The sequence below is a fragment of the Equus quagga genome, chromosome 3 (assembly GCF_021613505.1).
Source record: "Equus quagga isolate Etosha38 chromosome 3, UCLA_HA_Equagga_1.0, whole genome shotgun sequence".
NCBI classification, from domain to species: Eukaryota; Metazoa; Chordata; class Mammalia; order Perissodactyla; family Equidae; genus Equus; species Equus quagga.
Window position 1 is genome coordinate 121,725,478 of NC_060269.1, and position 18,888 is coordinate 121,744,365.

An 18,888-nucleotide genomic window follows, 5' to 3' on the forward strand; every position below is an offset into this window, starting at 1 on the left:
GTGCTCAATAAATTTTGACATGGGCTGCCAATCCATACAAAAAGTCTCATAAGAAAACTGAATGCATCTGACTAACTCCTTGGAACTTCAGGTACTACTGATGTTGGACCACTTATCACCCAACCCCTTAATGCTCTTCTAACCTCAACCTCATCTGTCATAGTTCCAGCAGTAATCTAGGGTCATATCTTCTTTCAACAAGATTGAACAAAACAGAGATAATAGCATTCACATTGCAAAAGGATTTCTTTAAATTGTGAGCTCCTCTAGTGCGTTTAAAAATAGATTTAAAAATATTTAATTTACACATCTTCCAAGAACTTATTTCTTGTATTAAAATGTGATAAACCTCTAACTCCTTCCTTTCTCGCCACTTGAACCCACTAACCCCAAGTTTTCATCCCTCAGGCCATTAGATGATAAATGGTGTCATACTGATTTAGCTCTTTGCTGGACCACCACATAAACTAACACCCCTCAGAATCACAAAATTTGTCAACCTGGTTAAGAACGTTTGATGGCTCATGGACTTCTTTTAGGGTTGACTTATTCCCTAATGTTCAGAATGTTGATTGTGTTCTTTGGAGAGATGAAGTCAAGTTCAAACTATTTTGAAGATGAGAAATTTTACCTGTCCAAAGCAACACTAACTAGTAAGTAGCCTAAAGTTATAGCCCAAGAGCTAACTATATAGCAATACATTTCTAAGAGCTAAGCTAGAATTTCTTGGCCCTGCTTCCAACAACAGAAACTACCATTTTGCTTTACATTTATAAGGATGCTCTCAACTATTAAACAAAGATTAGGATTAATTTAATCCACCATATTAGTGCTGTCCAAAAGTAGTTTCTGTGATAATGGAACTATTCTATATCTGCGCTGTCCAACAGGGTAGCCACTAGCCACATATTTAGCACCTGAAAATGTGGCTAATCTAACTGGGGAAATGAATTTTTAATTTTATTTATTTAAATGTAAACAGCCCAAGTCACAAGTGGCTATCATATGGTAAAGCACAGCCCTATATTGTGTTACACCTTCTTGATGTAATAATTTTCAGTGAACACAAATATATATTAGAGGAAATATACATTATACATGTATATACGTTACGTATGTATGTGTACATATATACATCAAGTATCTATAAGGATACATCACAAGCTTGTAATATTAGCTGCCTCTGGGAGAAGAAAATGAGTAGCTAGGGGTCAGACTTGGGAGAATGTTCCCTTTACATCTGTTTGAACATTCTTAATTTTGGATCATATGAATGTTTTTTCTATTCAAATACAATTTTAAAATATTTTTTAAAATTCTGATTAACACTAATTTTCATACCTTTCGCTAAATTTCTTTCCTATGTGGTTCAAATCAATGACTTGACAGTTGAACTAAATATCGTCTTCTGGATATGCCTTTAAGATGGCCTGTAAGTAATGCTTGAAAATCAATCTCAAAAGTGAGAGAAAATTCCTCAGCTTTCATAAAACATCAATGTCCCATCCACAACCCCACCCCACCATCCCCCTGTCCCAAGCAGTGCAAGTAAGATCCAGCTAGTTGTCTGACTACTGAATATTAATTTAGTTGCTTATTTTATAGCAAAATGAATACTTCATTTCCACTTTCCATACAGTGTTATGTTTCTTGGTCTCTTCTGCTCAGCAGAGTACCTGTAGAGAGCCAGACTTGAGTTCAAATCCTGACCGCCTCTTACCAGCTGAGTGTCCTCTTATCTACTGTATCTCAGTTTCCTCATCTGTAAAAAAGTGAATAATAATCCCTACTGCACTGGCTCTTTGTAAGGATTAAATGGGTTAATACTTATAAAACAGTACCTGGCATAAAGAGCTCAAATTATCCTGTTGATAGCTATCATAAAGCAAACAGGTATGTTTTTACTTTTAAGTCTATTTTTTTAATTGAGGTAAAATTGGTATACATTATATTCGCCCACCCCCCCGCAACCCCTTCCCTTCTGGTAACCACCAATCTATTCTCTGTAACTATGAATTTATGTCTATTTTAAAGCACAAGCCCTTAAAGACATAGATACAATTCTGTATTTTGCTATGCAAATTCTAAACTATAGTGCTTCTATTTTCAATAAGTTTTGATTTTGGAGAGGGAACTATGCCCTCCAAAATATCAAATTTCTTTGAATAATTACTTTGCTTTAGTTTCTTGTGAAAAAGAAAATAAACCTGGCATTTCTACAGGATTAGTAAAGAATTCAACTTGGATACCAGTGCTGGCTGGCTCCAGGTTGTAGCATTGGTGTTTTTATGTTTTGCATTTTTTTCTCTAAATACACTATATAGATACATCTCAAAAGAAATAACCTAATTAACATGTTTAAATAACTCATTTTCTCAAAACATAATGTTAATATGTATCACTAAGGGATATAACTTTTTGGATTTGCACTTTACTAAACACATGATTTCCTAATGGTGTATGAATAACAATTTTCTTTATACTAAAAACTGATTACAAAACGACTAAGAGTTGTTATATTTTGGTTTTGTAAAACCATGAAACTTACAAACTAACAAGCATACTCAATGAATAATAAATTCTGTTCAAAAACACAGACATGATTTTCAAGGTAAAATGTATCAGATTACAACAGTTTGTCTCAGCACATGAAGTAAACAAGGATTTATGTTTAACAAACATTTATTTATCAGGGGAAAAAAATCCCAAACTAGTAAGTGAACTGCTCTTATTTACATAAGACATTTATTAAGGAAAAAAGCATCCTGAGAGACCAGGACCATCTTAATCTGCCAGCAAAATCAGACAGATGAAATACAGTGTAATAGAAACAAAAATTTTCTCTCTCCATAAAACCAAGTGTGGGGATGCTAGTAAACTTAATTCAAATATAAAGGCTGCCAGACCAATCTTCTAAATAAATGCCTTCCAAAGTTCCATTTCAGAGGCAGGGATGAGGGATTTAGGGGAGACAATCTTTGAATCAACATTTTACCTTCAATTCTTTGCTTCACTGACTTCTGACAGTTTGGCAAATTGGGGGTCATCACATTTAAAAGAAATGCCAAAGCTTGACAAATGCAATCTAAGATAGAACAAATTCCAAATGACTGCAATTTTCTGTAGTTCCCAGCATTCTACCTCAAATAAGATTTAAAACTTAAGGCATCTCCTTTACATGATATAATTTTAGCAAAAAGCATTATTTAAATTATGGGATAATTAAGGTAACACTAAAATCATAACCCAAAATTCAAGTCATATCATTTTGTTATTCTGAGTTATTTGCTATGTGTGTAGGTGTATGTATGCAGAGATTAACATTGTTTTTGAAAAAATTGAAAAATTTTCCAATCTGATCCTATCTCATCATTTACTCAGTATGTTAAGGAATCTCCCTCTTTGGAAATGGATACTATTGACCACCAACATGGTCCACTTAAAAATAGGTCTCCATTCCTCATCCTTTCACTGCCAAGTCTAAAAAATGTGCCACCTTACGTAGTTTGGGACCTGATACTTACAGTTGATTAGAGATCCATTCTCAGCCAGAGCTGAAAACAAGTATACTTTACCTTTGATAGTTCCCAAATTTCAGCGTTGTACACATAGGCATTATGGGTCCTTCACTGCCCTCTTCTCCGTGCAACATTAGTTTTGCAATTATTCAACTACAGAAGCTATTTTCCTTGAAAATATTAAAATTTATATGCTTAAATATTCAAATACTATGCATCAGGGCAAGACTTAAAGTAAGAGGTATTAATTTGGAAAAAAACAGAAACAAGAAACCTGGACAACTAGATTATGTATTATGTTAATTTGTAAAGAAAGAGACCCCAATCCTTGGTTTTATATTCAAATTTGACTCTAGTTTAAAAGGAAAAAACAAAAGTACTAGTGATGTCATACATTGCCTGATTCCACAGAAATATTCAAAATTCCTAGATAGGCTGTAGCTCTTTATGTCAAATTTTGCTTAAACAAACTTTAAAATATCAGTGCAGGACAGAACTGGAAAGAAAAGTCAGAAACATAAGCCTTCAATTATTTAAGAAGTATGACCTCAATCAAAATCAAATTAGAAAACTCAAAGAAATATCAGGAACGGCCCTCTTTCAGGAAGTTCTAAAACAATCTACCATTTGGAATCACTTCTACACATCAACTTTGATATTTTTTTCAATGAGTTAATTATTCTTGTCTAGCTATGTGAAATTTTTCAGAGTAATTTTACGAGGAGGAAATTGGATATAATTTGGTACCCTCCCACATGGCAGTGACATGAAATAACAAATGGCAGGTGGGAAAAGGGAGACAGGAAGACATAGAAAGTATACAGTGAATTATAATGGGTAAAAAATAGTTTTTTAAAAAGTAGGGGTGAAGAATTTGAAACCGTAAGAACAGAGAATCAAACTGTGTGTGTTTGTGTATATATGTGTGTGTATGTGTGTGTGTGTATGTATATATATTAAAAAAACAATTTTATATCTTAAAAAATAAAACTGGAATGTTATTTTGCTTAAAATGTACAGCACACAAAATGCTCTGCAATGGTAAAAAAAAAAAGGTACACCAATGTAAACTTTCACAATTTTCCAGTAAATGACATTTCTGGATCAAAAAATTATCATTACAAACCCTTTAATCAAATGTTTATTTTTTGCTTCCAGCATTACAATTTGCTGTAGTTCATAAAGTTCAATCTAAGTAAGTTTTTAGACACTGACTTCACACTGGTAGTTAGGTCTAATGTCTAGCACTCACTTATCCAGCAAAGAGATCACCCAGCCACCACTCTTGCATGGACAATGCTCACTGAACTGGACAATGCTACCTGAACAACTTAAAGTGCGTATGAGTTGTTCTGATGAATGGAGACACAGCCGTAGTTTTGCACTGAATTTTCAATTACTGAATTACATGTTTTTCCATCTTGAAACTTTATGATCATTAGAAAGTTACTTACTTATATAAGTGTTATAGTCATATATTGTGTTAAATGCCCATTTGTAACTGCAAAAAACATGTTACAGACACACTATCGACTATGACATTATACAAAATCATGGCCACAAGTTTCCACGAGAGATTTGCTTTTCTTTCTCTTAAAGCAAGAAATATCCCACAGTCCAGATTTACATAAGTAGTGCCTCTTTTTAAATAAATTAAAAATAAAATGCTGTCCTGACTGTAAAATTATAAATATTTCTAGTCCATTTTACAGAATGTTAAAATGCTTATAAATGCATTATCTCCTAGTAAATACATATTATGGCACTGAAGCCACTTAAAAAACAAAAAGAAAAAACCAGTCATCACACTGGCCTATGGAAACATCTAGGGTTATTTTCTATCTTCTACCATTAGAAAAATTAAACTAAACAAGGAGAGAAAGCAAAGGAAAGGTAAGAAATTTTACAAAATGGCAACTACTATGACCAAAGAAGTGTACTGAAATGTCTTCCTTCAATTCAGTAACTAAGCCATTTCTGGAATGAACATTTACAGATAACTAGGTTAGAAGAGTGTTCCTCCATAGCACTCAGGGCAAAATTACAAGGTATTATAGAAATAATTTCTACACTCTATAAGGAAAGATAAACTTTGAAATGGAGTGACTGTTTAAAAAGCACAAACCAAGATTTAGCCAGAATGTTCAAGATTGGCAGGATGTGATGGAGTGAAATCTTCAGTGGCAACAAAATTAAAAGTCATAATCCTGTGGATGCTGCTTCTTTTTACCAACGTGAAGAAAGGAAACATGATTACAAGGTATAATACACTCTGACAGACTAAAGTGAGAAATTATGAACAATTTAAGTAACTAAAATGTTTCCTACTGAAACATGAGAACACGATTTCCAAATGGATTCCACTTGTAATACGTCTCTTAGAAGCAAGAAGTAGTTTTAGTTCTGTGGACTACTGAATTGCCCTTTACATAAAATATTTCCTCCATCTTCAAAAAAATGGCTTCTGAATGGCGTTGACTCCTTCAGCGTGGGAGAGTAGGCTGGACAACCTTGTTTCCAAGGCTCCCTCCGAGGTGATTCATTCCAGCAAATCTATAATATCTCCAAATCTACATGTCGAACTTCAGGATTTCGTTTCTGGAAGGAAAAATCACCACCATATTATTCAGAGCAAAGCAAAACCTTCTGTTTCCATTACTCCTTTTGATCACTAAGGCCACTGAAAACATCTGGTGAAACTATTTCATTCTATCATATCAGCAAGAAAAATATTTGTATAAATAAAAAAATAAGATCAATACATAAATAGACCAATTCCACACTATAAACAGTACAGCGAGTAGTCCTACCTCCCCGAGTGTGTGCATTCACTAATACAATAATGGATTAGGAATCTAGTACATGCCAAGCATTGCAAAGCACTGGAAATACGCTCTTGTTCGTAGTGAAGAGAAACCACCGCAAAACAACAGTAATCAGAAAGAGTAAACTGATACTCACTTATTTTATATATTTTAGTAACAATCCATATAGTCTTGGGCCAGGCACTGTGCTAGAAAGTGGAGCTATGATTATTACATAAGACTGTTCCTGACCCTGAGGGACTGAGTTTAGGCAGGGAGACAAGTGTATCAATAACCATCTAGGAGTTAAGACATTATAGCTGATAATAACAGTTAACATTTAAAGAGCAGTTACTCATGTCAAGTACTGTGATAAGAGGTTCTATATGCATGTGTGGGTTTTAAAATCCCTATAATAATCCAATTATTTCCATTTTACATATGAGAAACATGAAGTTTGAAGAAATTAACTAACCTGTCCTAAGTCATACAGCTAGTAAGTGATGGAGCCACGATAGATTCCAGGTCTGACTCCAGACCCCAAGCTCCTAACTATTACAATGTACTAAATAATAACTCTGGGGACAAAAATGTGAGATTACTTTTGCTTATGAGATCCAGAAAGAGGTCACTGAGGATATAATATCTAAGTAAGGTTTGAACGTGGTGAGTTTTCCAGATAGATGATGAAGAGGATGTAGACAGAAGAAACAGCATGAGCAAAGTCAGAGCCTGGAAAGTATACACTGGCAGTACGGTATAGTCAGCACAGAACTGTGAAAAAGGCAGGCTTAGTAACGAGGCTGGAAAGGCAGGCAGAAGCCAGGTTGTGAAAACTCTTAAATGCTAGCTTAAGGAACTTCAATTCAGTAACAACAAAAAATATCTTCCTTACACGACTACTCTGTACCAGGCACTGAAGTATACACAACAATGCACAGGACACAAACAGCACTTGCCTTCAACGAACTCACTTGTAAGTGAGGAGATGAAGGCAAGTAAGCAGGCAATTATAATAGTCTGCTACTACAGAGCAAAGTAAAGATTTTGGGGGTTTTTCCTTAAGAGTACATAAACTAAGGACACCTAACTCAATCTAGGAGTAATTAAAAGTGTAATAAAGTGCAATAATGATATTATGAGAATGCAGAACAGAAAAGAGTGTATAAAATAAGTAAATCTACCCCTAACAAAGAGGAAATAAACAGTGTTTAAATCAGGAGGAGCGATATAAGACTTTTATGTAGAAATATGGCAGTAAATATAAAAGAAATAATAAAAGTATTAAAAATAGTTATCTCAGAAGTAGAACTAAGGATTGAGGAGAGTGAGGGAGGTGACACATTTCTGTTATAAGCTTTTCAGTTCTGTTTGGCTCTATAAACTTTATGTATTATTTGATAAAAACTGTAAAAGTAAATCAATAAGGAGAAAAAAGCTCTTTAGGTGCCCAGTCCTGTGGCCAAGTGGTTGAGTTTGCACGCTCCGCTTCGGCAGCCCAGGGTTTTGCTGGTTCAGATCCTGGGTGCAGACATGGCACCGCTCATCAGGCCACACTGAGGCAGCGTCCCACATGCCACAACTAGAAGGACCTATAACTAGAATATACAACTATGTACCGGGGGGCTTGGGGACAAGAAGAAGGAAAAAAAAAAAAAAAGCTCTTCTACGTGATTCTAATAATCAGTCAGGATTAATAATTCCAAGCTGAAAAAATAATGTCCCAAAACATTTGAATATTACTCATATTAAAGGAATTCAATTATAAAGACAAAGATCTGGTATAATACTGGAGTTTAGCTCCAGTTAAGGAATTCTATTGAATGTGCACTGGGATTTTTCTTAAAACCAGTGTTATTCGAGTGTACCTAGGGATACTTTCCCCTTGGATCCTGAGTGGTCAAGGACCACCAAACATAGGGAGTACACTTTTGTTCTCAATGTTTTCTTTATCTTAAACTATTCCCTGTGTCTAGAATGCTTTAAATTCAATATGGAATAAAAAAAGATTTCCTCATACAGAAACGAAACAGTTTTATTTTCCCATTCCAATCAACCCTTACCCATCCAACATGAGGTGAAAAATTTTAGCTGTTCAAGGAAACTTTGAAATTACTCTATCTAAAAAGCACTATATAACAAATGTGTCCTAATAAAAATCTGATTTCAAGAAAAAGAAACTAAAAAGTTAATTTACTCTGCTTTTTTAAATCAAGTTTTCAGAGAGAATAGTAATCAAATTCCTAAATGTAATGTGTCCAATACAAAGCAGACACACATAATGTTTGCTGAATAAGTGAATAAAAGAAATAGGGTTAATATCCTTAAATTTGAATGTGTAGTGCCTAATAAAATATCACGTGCATAGTAGAAACTGAATATTTGTTAAATAGAATTGAAAATCAACCATTGTTATCCAACTTATAATTTTCATTCATTTATTCAACAAACACCTATAAATCTATTATGTCCCAGGCACTGTTCAACACGAATTGAAACATGCTACACACCACAGACAGATTTTATTCCAACACTCATATTATGGAGAGATGAAAATCAAATTACATAATTTATTTTGGAACGCTGCAGACTCAAGTTGAGAAAATACTATATAGGAGGATGCATTTAGAGAAGCAAAAGACAAAGTAAAGGGCAGAGCATTTAACTGGAACATTACTCATTAGGAATTTGCAAATGCTGTGGCATCTTCCCACTGAATTAATTTCCAACAGAATTATTTCCTCCCAAACACAAAATATTTCACAGAGGGATAGGAGAAGAGTCTATCCTCAGATTGAAATATAGACGCAGAACAAAAAAATTTAAGTTAACAGTTCAAAGAACTTCAAAATAAGAACAAGATAGGGACCGGCCCGGTGGCCGAGTGGTTAAGTTCTTGCACTCCGCTTTGGCGGCCCAGGGTTTCAACAGTTTGGATCCTGGGCGCGGACACGGCACCGCTCGTCAGACCACACTGAGGCGGCGTCACACATGCTACAAATAGAAGGACCTGCAACTAAGATATACAACTATGTACTGGGGGGCTTTGGGGAGATAAAGCAGAAGAAAATAAAGAGTGGCAACAGTTGTGAGCTCAGGTGCCAATCTTAAAAAAAAAAAAAGAACAAGATATATTTCACACTTACAATATGGGACTTCATAAATTAGCTTCTATTATTTTTAAAATCCTTACATAGAACTATGCACATTATAGACTTCAAGCCAAACAAATCACCTATTCTAATATATAGATCAATGACATTACTCAAGAGAGACATCTATACTGCTGCAGAATTTTATCACTGGCACCTTCCAAAGTAATTCAATAATTATTAAAACTTAAACTTAGAAGGCAACCATAACATGACACTAAAAAGGACGGAACAAGCTAATGTACAAAGTTTTAGTTTTCAAATGAAAATCGGCTTACTTTCTTGACAAGAAAAAAGAATTACATTCATGCATTCTCTTGGTTTGGTAGCACTATAAAGAACTTTTCCTTTGACTTTATATCAATTATGCCTTATTACCTTAGAGATGTTTGCACCTGAACATGGGGGTTAAACTTGGCTTCCTGGTTTGAAAGGCTTACATAATTCAAAAACACTTAAGAGAGAGTTCAATCTATTAAGGATTTAATAGCTTCTAATTAAAGCACAAAGTTAGCTAAACAAAAACAATAAGCTTATCTGATTGTGAAAATATAGTTAAAAATGACCAATTTGTTAATTATTCTTAATCTGGCTTCTGACTTACTGTTTCTATTAAAAAGTAAAGCTAAAATAAAAATTTAGTTTAAAAGTCCATTATTTTCCTTGCCAGGGAAATAAAAAGATAGAATGGAAAAGCAAAATTTATTCATTCTCAGGTCACCTTGCACAAAAATAATCACCTTGCATTTTATTTGTAACAGTGGTTTTCAAAGAGTGGTCCAAGGATCACTGGGGTCCTGAGACCTTTTCAGGGGGACTCCGAGGTCAAAACTATTTTTGCAAAACACTGATGTTATCTGCCTTTTTTATTATGGTGACATTTCCTCTGATCGCAAAAAGGCAATGGTGGATAAAACTCCTGGCACCTTTGCACAATTCAAGGCAAATGGCACCAAACTATACTGGTAGTCATTGTGTTCCTTTACTGCCAGGAACTCAATTGGAAAAAAAAAAAAAAGCCAGTTTCATTTTAAAGTGTCCTGCATGAAGTAGTAAAAAGTACTGATTCATTAAACCTCAACCGTTAAGTACACTTTTAAAAATATTCTGTGACAAAATGGGAAGCATGTAGAAAGTCCTCTGCTTCATACCGAAGTCCAATGTTGTCACAAGGAAATGGCCCTCTGTGACTGCTTGAGTTATGAGCTGAATCACATACTTTTTTATCTGAACACCATTTTTACTTGAAAGAATAATTAACAAACTATGATTATTCAAATTTGGGTATTCTTAAAATATGAACAACGTGAGTCTGGTACTTCAAGGAAAACAACTAACAGTATTTGTTAATAATGATAAAATGCAAGCTTTCAAGTGAAAATTAGAGTGTTTGAAAACTATCCATCAGCATGAGCATGACAGTTTCCCAATACTTAGAAATGTATCAACATTTGAAAGATGTGCATAAATTCAGTGAATCAATATTTTCCAAAGGACCAATCCATAATGTTATGGAATCATGCATGGGTTAAAAAATCTGTTCAGAGTACAAAAACAGACCAACAGATTTTAATATAATAGTTTTTAGGAGAGAATTAATCATACCCAAAGAGAGGTCTGACCTTTGCTGTTGGCTACTGGGAGGTGATCTCTAGGCCCTTGCAATGTCCTGTCTGAAAATTATGTCTCTGTTTATCTTTTGGCCACAGAGTACCTGCTCTACCTCCAGAAGGGGCTGAGACAAAAAGGCAACTATGAAGTCCCAATAAAATCTCTGGACACCAAGGCTCAGCTGAGCTTCCCTGGCTGGCAATACTCTGTATAAATTGTCATACATTGTTGCCGGGACAGTAACACTGTCCATGACTCCATGGGGAGAGGACAACTGAAGCTCCATGTTTGGAACTCTGCCCCATGCACCTCTTCCTTTGGCTAGTATCAATCTGTATCCTTTGATTGTAATAAACCACAGCCATGAGTACAACAGCATTCAGTGAGTTCTGTGAGTCCTTATAGTGGATTATCAAACCTAAGGGTGGTCTTGGGAACCCCTCAATCTTTGCACTTTGTGTAAGAAACCAGGGTAGTCTTGTGGACTGTGCCCCTAACTTCACAGTGTATGAAAAGTTCATTGATATGATTTCAGATTCCAAATTGCAACTAAGCTTTAAGAGGCTACCAGTTGTCAGGTTTTGGCATAATATCAAAAGAGAATAGCATAATTATCTGAAAAGACTATGACAATACTTATGAAGGCTCCTCCCTTTTCTTCACATTCTTCAACCAAAATAATTATACGGCAACAGAACAAATCCAGAAGCAGATATGGGAATCTAGTTGTCAGATGTGAAACAATACCATTCTTCCCACTATTTTTTTGTTTTGGAAGATACAGTTATTTTTTGTTAAAATGTAATTTACATTAACGTGTAATAGGTTTATTGTTTTTTAAAATGAATAAATATTTTTAAATTTCTCAGTTTTAATTTATAATTTAGTAAATATTGATAATAAAACTCAAATAAATAAAAGCTTCTTGGGTCCTCAATAATTTTTAAGAAAGTAAATAGTCTTAAAACCAAAATACTTGAGAATTGCTAATCCAGAAACTTTGAAAGCCATGCCGGATAAAGCTCATGAACTATACTATTAACATTAAAATCAAAATCATTTTATTTGAAGTGTTTCTTCTAAAAGAAAAGACAGTAGTGACAGAAATATTTCCCTTCAATTTTGGGGGTTTTTCCCTTCAATTTTTAATAAAACTAAAAATGGTCAACATCAACTGAAGAAAGTGCATTGCTTTAAACAAGGTACATATGTTAAAGATCACTTATAAGTTTTATTCATTGCAAACAAATAGAACTCATATATCAATAAATGACAATTTCAGAGCACTGAGACACTTTTAAAGGCAGTCTGATCAGGTATATTTCAGTAAAAAATCAATAGGTTGTAATGATCTCCAACTGAACAGAAACAAACAGAAAACATAAAATAATGTCAGATGGACTAAAAGCAAGATGTATGTATATGTTTAAGGTCATACTCTATTTTTTCGACTTTTGAACAGAATCTAAACTTTCCTTTCTACCTTTCTCTAGAAACTTTTGAAGTGCTTCCTGTTTAAAAACAAACCAAAAAACCCCTCTATTTTAGAAACTAAGCAAGCAGTATAGCATAGTGGTTAAACATACAGAGTTTGGAATTAAACAACAAAGGTTCAAATCCCAATTCCCCTACTTCCTTGAATAAATTATCGAACTTCTTGAACTCAATCATTTTCTCACCCATAACTACCAATACATCAGGAGGTTACTGAGAAGATAAAAGTATACATATGATGCAATTAGCATAGTGTCTGACATGGAGTCAAAACTAGTTGACATTATTAGATTATTATTATGAATGCATCTTACTTTCAGTTCCTTCTCAAGTCTATCCACTTCAGCTCCTAAAGTATCAATAATATTTTCTCCATGTTTAAGCATAAAGGTCTCCAGTTCTTCAGGAGTTTTCACTTGTTGAATTTCCTATAAAGAAAACGATAGCAGGAAAACAATATAAGTTTTTAAAAAATCACTGATATTTCTTTTATAAAAACTGTAACACACACCATTAAGTTTAATGAAAAATGAAAAACTTTCAAGCCATAAGCAATGGACCACCTATTTCTGAAAAGAATTCAATTCAAGAAAAAACTGTGTACAATGATCCACAGGTAGTAATTACAAAATTACTGGGAAAAGAATAGACTATTCAATATTAGTGCCAGGGCAATTATCTTTCTTTAAGAAAAAAATATTAAATCTCTACCTCAGACCATTAAACAAACAAACATTTCTAACTGGATTAAAAACCTAAGAGTAAAAAACAAACCATAAAACTTTTAGAAGAAAAAAGGGAATATTTTTATGATAATGGGATGAGGAAGGATTTCTCAAGCAAGATAAGAAAAAGAATAAAGTAAAAGATTACAAATTTGACATAAAATTTAAAACCACATTAAATCTTCTGTACGACAAAGTGAAATGGTAAATCATAAATTGGAAAAAGACACTTGCATATATGCAACTGAGGAAGGATTAGTATCCAGTATCTAAAAAAATAAAATGTTTAAAAATCTGTCAGAATAACAGAAATTAACTAAACAAATCAAGAAGCAAAGAGGAACTCCTAATGGTCAATAAATGTCAATGCTTATTAACCTCACTACTGCCAGGGAAATATAAATTAAATCAGCTAGATAAGATTTCACATCTATCATAAAGACAAAAATTTTCAAAACGCCGTTAATACAATCTAGTGAGAATGTGAAGCAACAGAAACTTTGAAACACTGATGGTGGAAGTTAAACTGACACACTTTGGAGAACAGTTTGCCAATATCTAAGGCAGCTGAAGGTATCGTTCATCCAATGGCTCACCTATTTTAAATTTAGCTCTATATTACCCTAAAGAAATTCTTGCACGTGAGAACAAGGAAACATGTATGAGAATGCCATTGTGGCACTGTTCCTAATAGTTTAACATTGGAAACAATATACATGTCCGTTGACTGGAGACTGGATAAATAAACTGCAACATATTAACATGGAGGAATCTCAAAAACATGCCAGGAAGCAAATTGTAGAGGGGATCATACAGTATGATACCATTTCTATAAATTTTTAAACATCCAAATTGTTATTACATATTATGCTAAGAAAAAATATGTTGAAAAGTATAAAAACCTAAATGGAAATGATAGGTACTAAATCCAAGATAATTGTTAGTTTCAGGGATGGAGGAAGCAGAAAGGGATCTGTAAGAAAACAGGGCTTCAATTGTTTTCATAACAATTTATTTCTTTTTATAAGATCTTAAGCAAATATAGTACAGTGAAATGTTAAGATTTGACAAAAGCAAGTGATAACTTCTGCGCTGCTCATTATATTATCCTCTGTAAAGTCTCCTTTCAACTACTCAACAAAAAAACATGGGTTCTGCAGTCCCAGAGATCTAAATTCATATCTGATTCCATATTATGGCTCTGCAATTTTAGGCAAGTTACTTAATCTTTCTGTGTCTCAATTTGCCTATATATAAAAAGGAACATATTATTTTTTTACCTCACAGGGTTGTTGAGAGTAAATTAGATAACACATATAAAATGCCTGGCACATAACAAGCACTTTAAAAAGGTTGCTCTTTTGCTGTCTTCTCTGACCCACTGTGTAGTAAATAAAAGGGTCTCTGTCAAATTTTAGAACCCTAAGAAGTTAACTGAAGTGACTTTAAGACTTGTAAAAGAAAAAGTTTTACTTTACTTACTTAAAAAGTAATTTTTCTAACCCTTGGCTATATAAGAAAACAATAAATACATAAACTTACTTGTAGCATTTGGTCAAAATCTTGTTTTTCCAAATAGGATCTTGTAACAACTCGTCCATCAAAATCTACTTCTGCCTTAAATCTTACTTTCCCTAATCCCAAATCTGTGGCTTTAACATCATGAATTGCCCTGCAATCAATAAGAATGCATACAAATTTATACACACACACACACACATTCTAATAGCACAAGGTCTAGAATTCTTTTTTTCCCACCAGTGATGAAAATGGACTAAGATGGCTTTCAGAGTGTTCACCATTAAGTGTCATCTATCATTTTCCAAACAAATGTCCATTTAGCTTCTTCTACATAATGCCAAAGGTACAAACTTAACAAATATTATTTTATGGCAATTCGTATATATATGAATTATATAGTTTGCGGATTAAAAACTCTAAATTGCTTTTCTACAATGTTGTTATTTTATCTCATAATCCTTTTTCCAATAGCTTCTTTAAAATCTGCAATACAAGTACTGCATTAGAATGAGGTTAATAATAAACCTAATGAGACTGATGTGGTAAATAATGAGCCAACGCATATACAAAATGTTTACTATGGTACCAAATAAATGGCAGACATTTAACAAATGGGGTTTATAAAGTAGGTAAGATGTCATCTTTACTCTACACATGATAAAATAACCCCAGAGGGGCATAAATGACTTGCCTAAGGTAATTCAGCCAGTCAACAGCAGAGCCAGGATTCATTCCCAGATCTTCAGATACCCAAACCCAGCCGTCTTTCCACTATACCATTATATCATTCTGCCTTCCAGAAAGGGGAAGCAGATGTTCAAGCATAACTGCTTTTCATCCCTCTTGCCCTAACCCTCAGGAATCAATCTTCCCTAGAAAACTGTGGAAAATTCTTTTCTTTCTTTACAGATATATAAAAAAATTAAAAACACTCTGAATCCTGGGGACATAGAAAGCTACTGGGAAAACAAGCCTAAATGAGGCTCCAAGTACTCTCAGAGCATTTGACCCTAATTTCTGAGTGATCTTGAACCGAGTTACTAAATACCGAGCCTAAAATTCTTTATCCATATAAATAAAAAAGCATAAGTGAAAATAAGAATTAATGATTTAATATTTAGAAAGTTCTATGTGCCCAAATTAAAACAAAACTTGCCCAGATTGGCAAGAGGCTATATAATTTATCCATTTAAAAAAAGTCTATCTTACCGCAGTCCTAACAAAATATTTTAGAATTTTATTATTTGACTAATACTTAAATAACAACTAATGAAAATATTCTGATATACTTTTTCCTTATGTTCTTACACATAACTAACTGTAGACATAAAACTGTTTTTGATAGGCAGATTCTGTCACAGCTTCCAATGATCCCCGTCTCCTGCATTCAAGGCCTTGTGAAATCCTCTATCCTTGGTAGGCGAGATCTAGTGACATCTCCTAGCCAACAGAATCTGGTAAAGTGATGAGTTGTCATTCCCAAGATTAGATGACTAATCGGTGACTTTTATCATGTTCACACTCAATATCTTTTGCCTTCTTAGGTTGCACGCTTTGATTAAGCAAACTGCCATGTTGGAGAGGCCCACATGGCAAAGAACTAAATCCTGTCAACAATTATGGAGTAAGCTTAGAAGCAGATCCTTCCCCAGGAGCTGACTAGAGCCCCAGCTAACACCTCGACGGCAGTCTGTGAGAAACCCTGAAGCAGAAGACTCAGGTAAACTGCGCCCAGATTCCTGACCCACAGAAACTGTGAGGTAATAAATGTTGTTTTAAGTCACTAATTTGTCACACAGCAACAGATAACTAATATACTGTTTAAAAAGCTACTTACATGTATTTTTTCCAACAATTTAATCTACACTCTTCCAGAAAGTTTCAAATTTGCCACACTGAGTCCTTCCCTTCACACTTTTTACAACTTTAATTATAAACAATATATAAAACTTATAAACTCACATGTACCAAACAACAAGGCACCAAAATACATGAAGCAAAAACTGATAGAAATGAAATGAGAAACAGGCAATTCCACAATAATAGCAGGAGACTTCAATATTCTATTTTCAATAATGGATAGAACAAGCAGGCAAGAAGATCAACAGGGAAATAAAAGACTTGAACACAGAGTGACATCAGCATCATGGCGGCGTGAGTTTTTCCAGTAATGTTTCCCCTCCAACATACAATCAATAAACATCCATACTCCAACAGAGGACATCCAAACACAACACAAAAAACTTGGGAGAGACCCATGCAGCCATGCGATGGAGGGCAGAGAGCCTGGAGCCCCCCTCAGAGGAGGTGGGACAGGGTAAGAGACAACTTCGCTCTTTCCCCTAAAGACTGCAATCCAGGACCGTGGGAGGCCTCCAAAAGGGAAGGAATGGCGGGAGGACACGTTCATTCGCCAGAACATCAAGGACTCCCGACGGCTCTTGCAGCCTAGAGGGAAGACCTCTACCAGGGTGAGAGCTTTCACAGGGGTGACCTCATCAAGCCAACACCCCAGGAGAGCACATAGCCAGAGCAGAGGGAGAAAACCTGAGAGCACGCAGGAGAAAGTGCCCCTCCCCCCACCCACTCAGTGCAGCTTCAGCCCTTGGATTTCAGCTGACGGCAGAGGGCTCAGAATACGTGGCTCTTAACCCCCACCCAGTGGCTATAGGTGGTAACTGCAACCAAATAACGCGAGGATGGGAAAAAACAGAGCCACTACCTCTAGCAAGACTTGAACACTATAAATCAACTAAACCTACTGGACATCTACACAACACTCCACATAACAGCAGAATATACATTCTTCTCAAGTACACACAGAACATTATCCAAGATAGATCATATGTTAAGCCATAAAACAAACCTCGGTAAATTTAAAAGGACAGAAATAATACAAAAAATGTTCTCCAACCATAACAGAATGAAATAAAAAATAATGAAATAAGAAATAACAGAAAGACATTTGGGCAACTCACAAATATGTGGAAACTGAGTAACACACTCCTTAAAAACCAACAGCCAAAGAAGAAATCCAAAGTGAAAGTAGCAAATACTTTGAAATGAACGAAAATGAAGCCCCAACATACCAAAATTTATAGGATGCAGCAAAAGTAGTGCCTAAAGGGAAATTTATAACTATAAAAGCCTGTATTAAAAAAGAATATAGATGTCTAATCAAAAATTTAACCTATCATCTTAAGACACTGGAAAAAGAGCAAGCTAAACCTAAAGCAAGCAGAAGGAAGGAGATACTATAGATTAGAGTAGAAATTCATGAAAAAGAGAAGTGAAAAACAACAGAAAATCAATCAAAACAAAAACTGGTTCCCTGAAAAGATCAATCTAACTGACAAACCTTTAGCTAGACTGACCATGAAAAAAAGGAGAGGAGACTCAAATTACTAGAATCAGAAATGAAAGAGACATTCTACTAACCCTAAAGAAATAAAAAGGATTACAAAGGAATCCTATCAACAGCTGTATGCCAATAAATGAGATAACTCAGAAGTAATGGACAAATTCCTAGAAAGACACAAATTACTGAAACTGACTAAAGAAGAAATAGACAATCTGAACAGGCCTATGGCAAGTAAAGAGATAGAATAATTAACCAAAAAACTACCCACACAGAAAAGCCCATGCCCAGATGGCATCACTGCTGAATTCTACCAAACATTTAAAGAAGAAATAATACCAATTCTTCACAATTCTAAAAAACAGACGAGGGGGGAACTGCCCAACTCATTCTATAAGGTATTACCTTAATAACAAAATCAGACAAAAGACATCACAAGGAAAGGATATGAACAGGGTTATCTCACATTAAGTTACTAAGGCTAATACTGATTCTAAGAATGCTCAACTTCTAATCTTAATCCAGCTAGGTAACTTTTTTTTTTCTTTTTGGTGAGGAAGATTGGCCCTGAGCTAATGTCTGTGCCAATCTTCCTTTATTTTGTACATGGGACACTGCCACAGCATGAGCATGAGCAGTGTGTAAGTCCATGTCCAGGATCCGAACCTGTGAACCCTGGGCCACCAAAGTGGAGTGTACAAACTT

The 18,888-nt window shown here is 34.7% G+C and overlaps 1 protein-coding gene across 1 annotated transcript in view; it reads right to left on the minus strand.

Moving 5' to 3' along the window:
• Window positions 1-2,718: 2,718 nt before the first annotated feature.
• The window catches only part of LOC124237240 (zinc transporter 9), a 94,730-nt gene continuing 78,560 nt past the window's right edge, over window positions 2,719-18,888 (minus strand). The window contains exons 16-18 of the mRNA XM_046656702.1: window positions 14,847-14,976; window positions 12,894-13,007; window positions 2,719-6,116 (exon numbers count right to left, since the gene is read on the minus strand). Coding sequence (XP_046512658.1) covers window positions 6,072-6,116; window positions 12,894-13,007; window positions 14,847-14,976 — 289 coding nt within the window. The 3' untranslated portion in view covers window positions 2,719-6,071. The remainder of the gene's footprint in view (window positions 6,117-12,893; window positions 13,008-14,846; window positions 14,977-18,888) is intronic.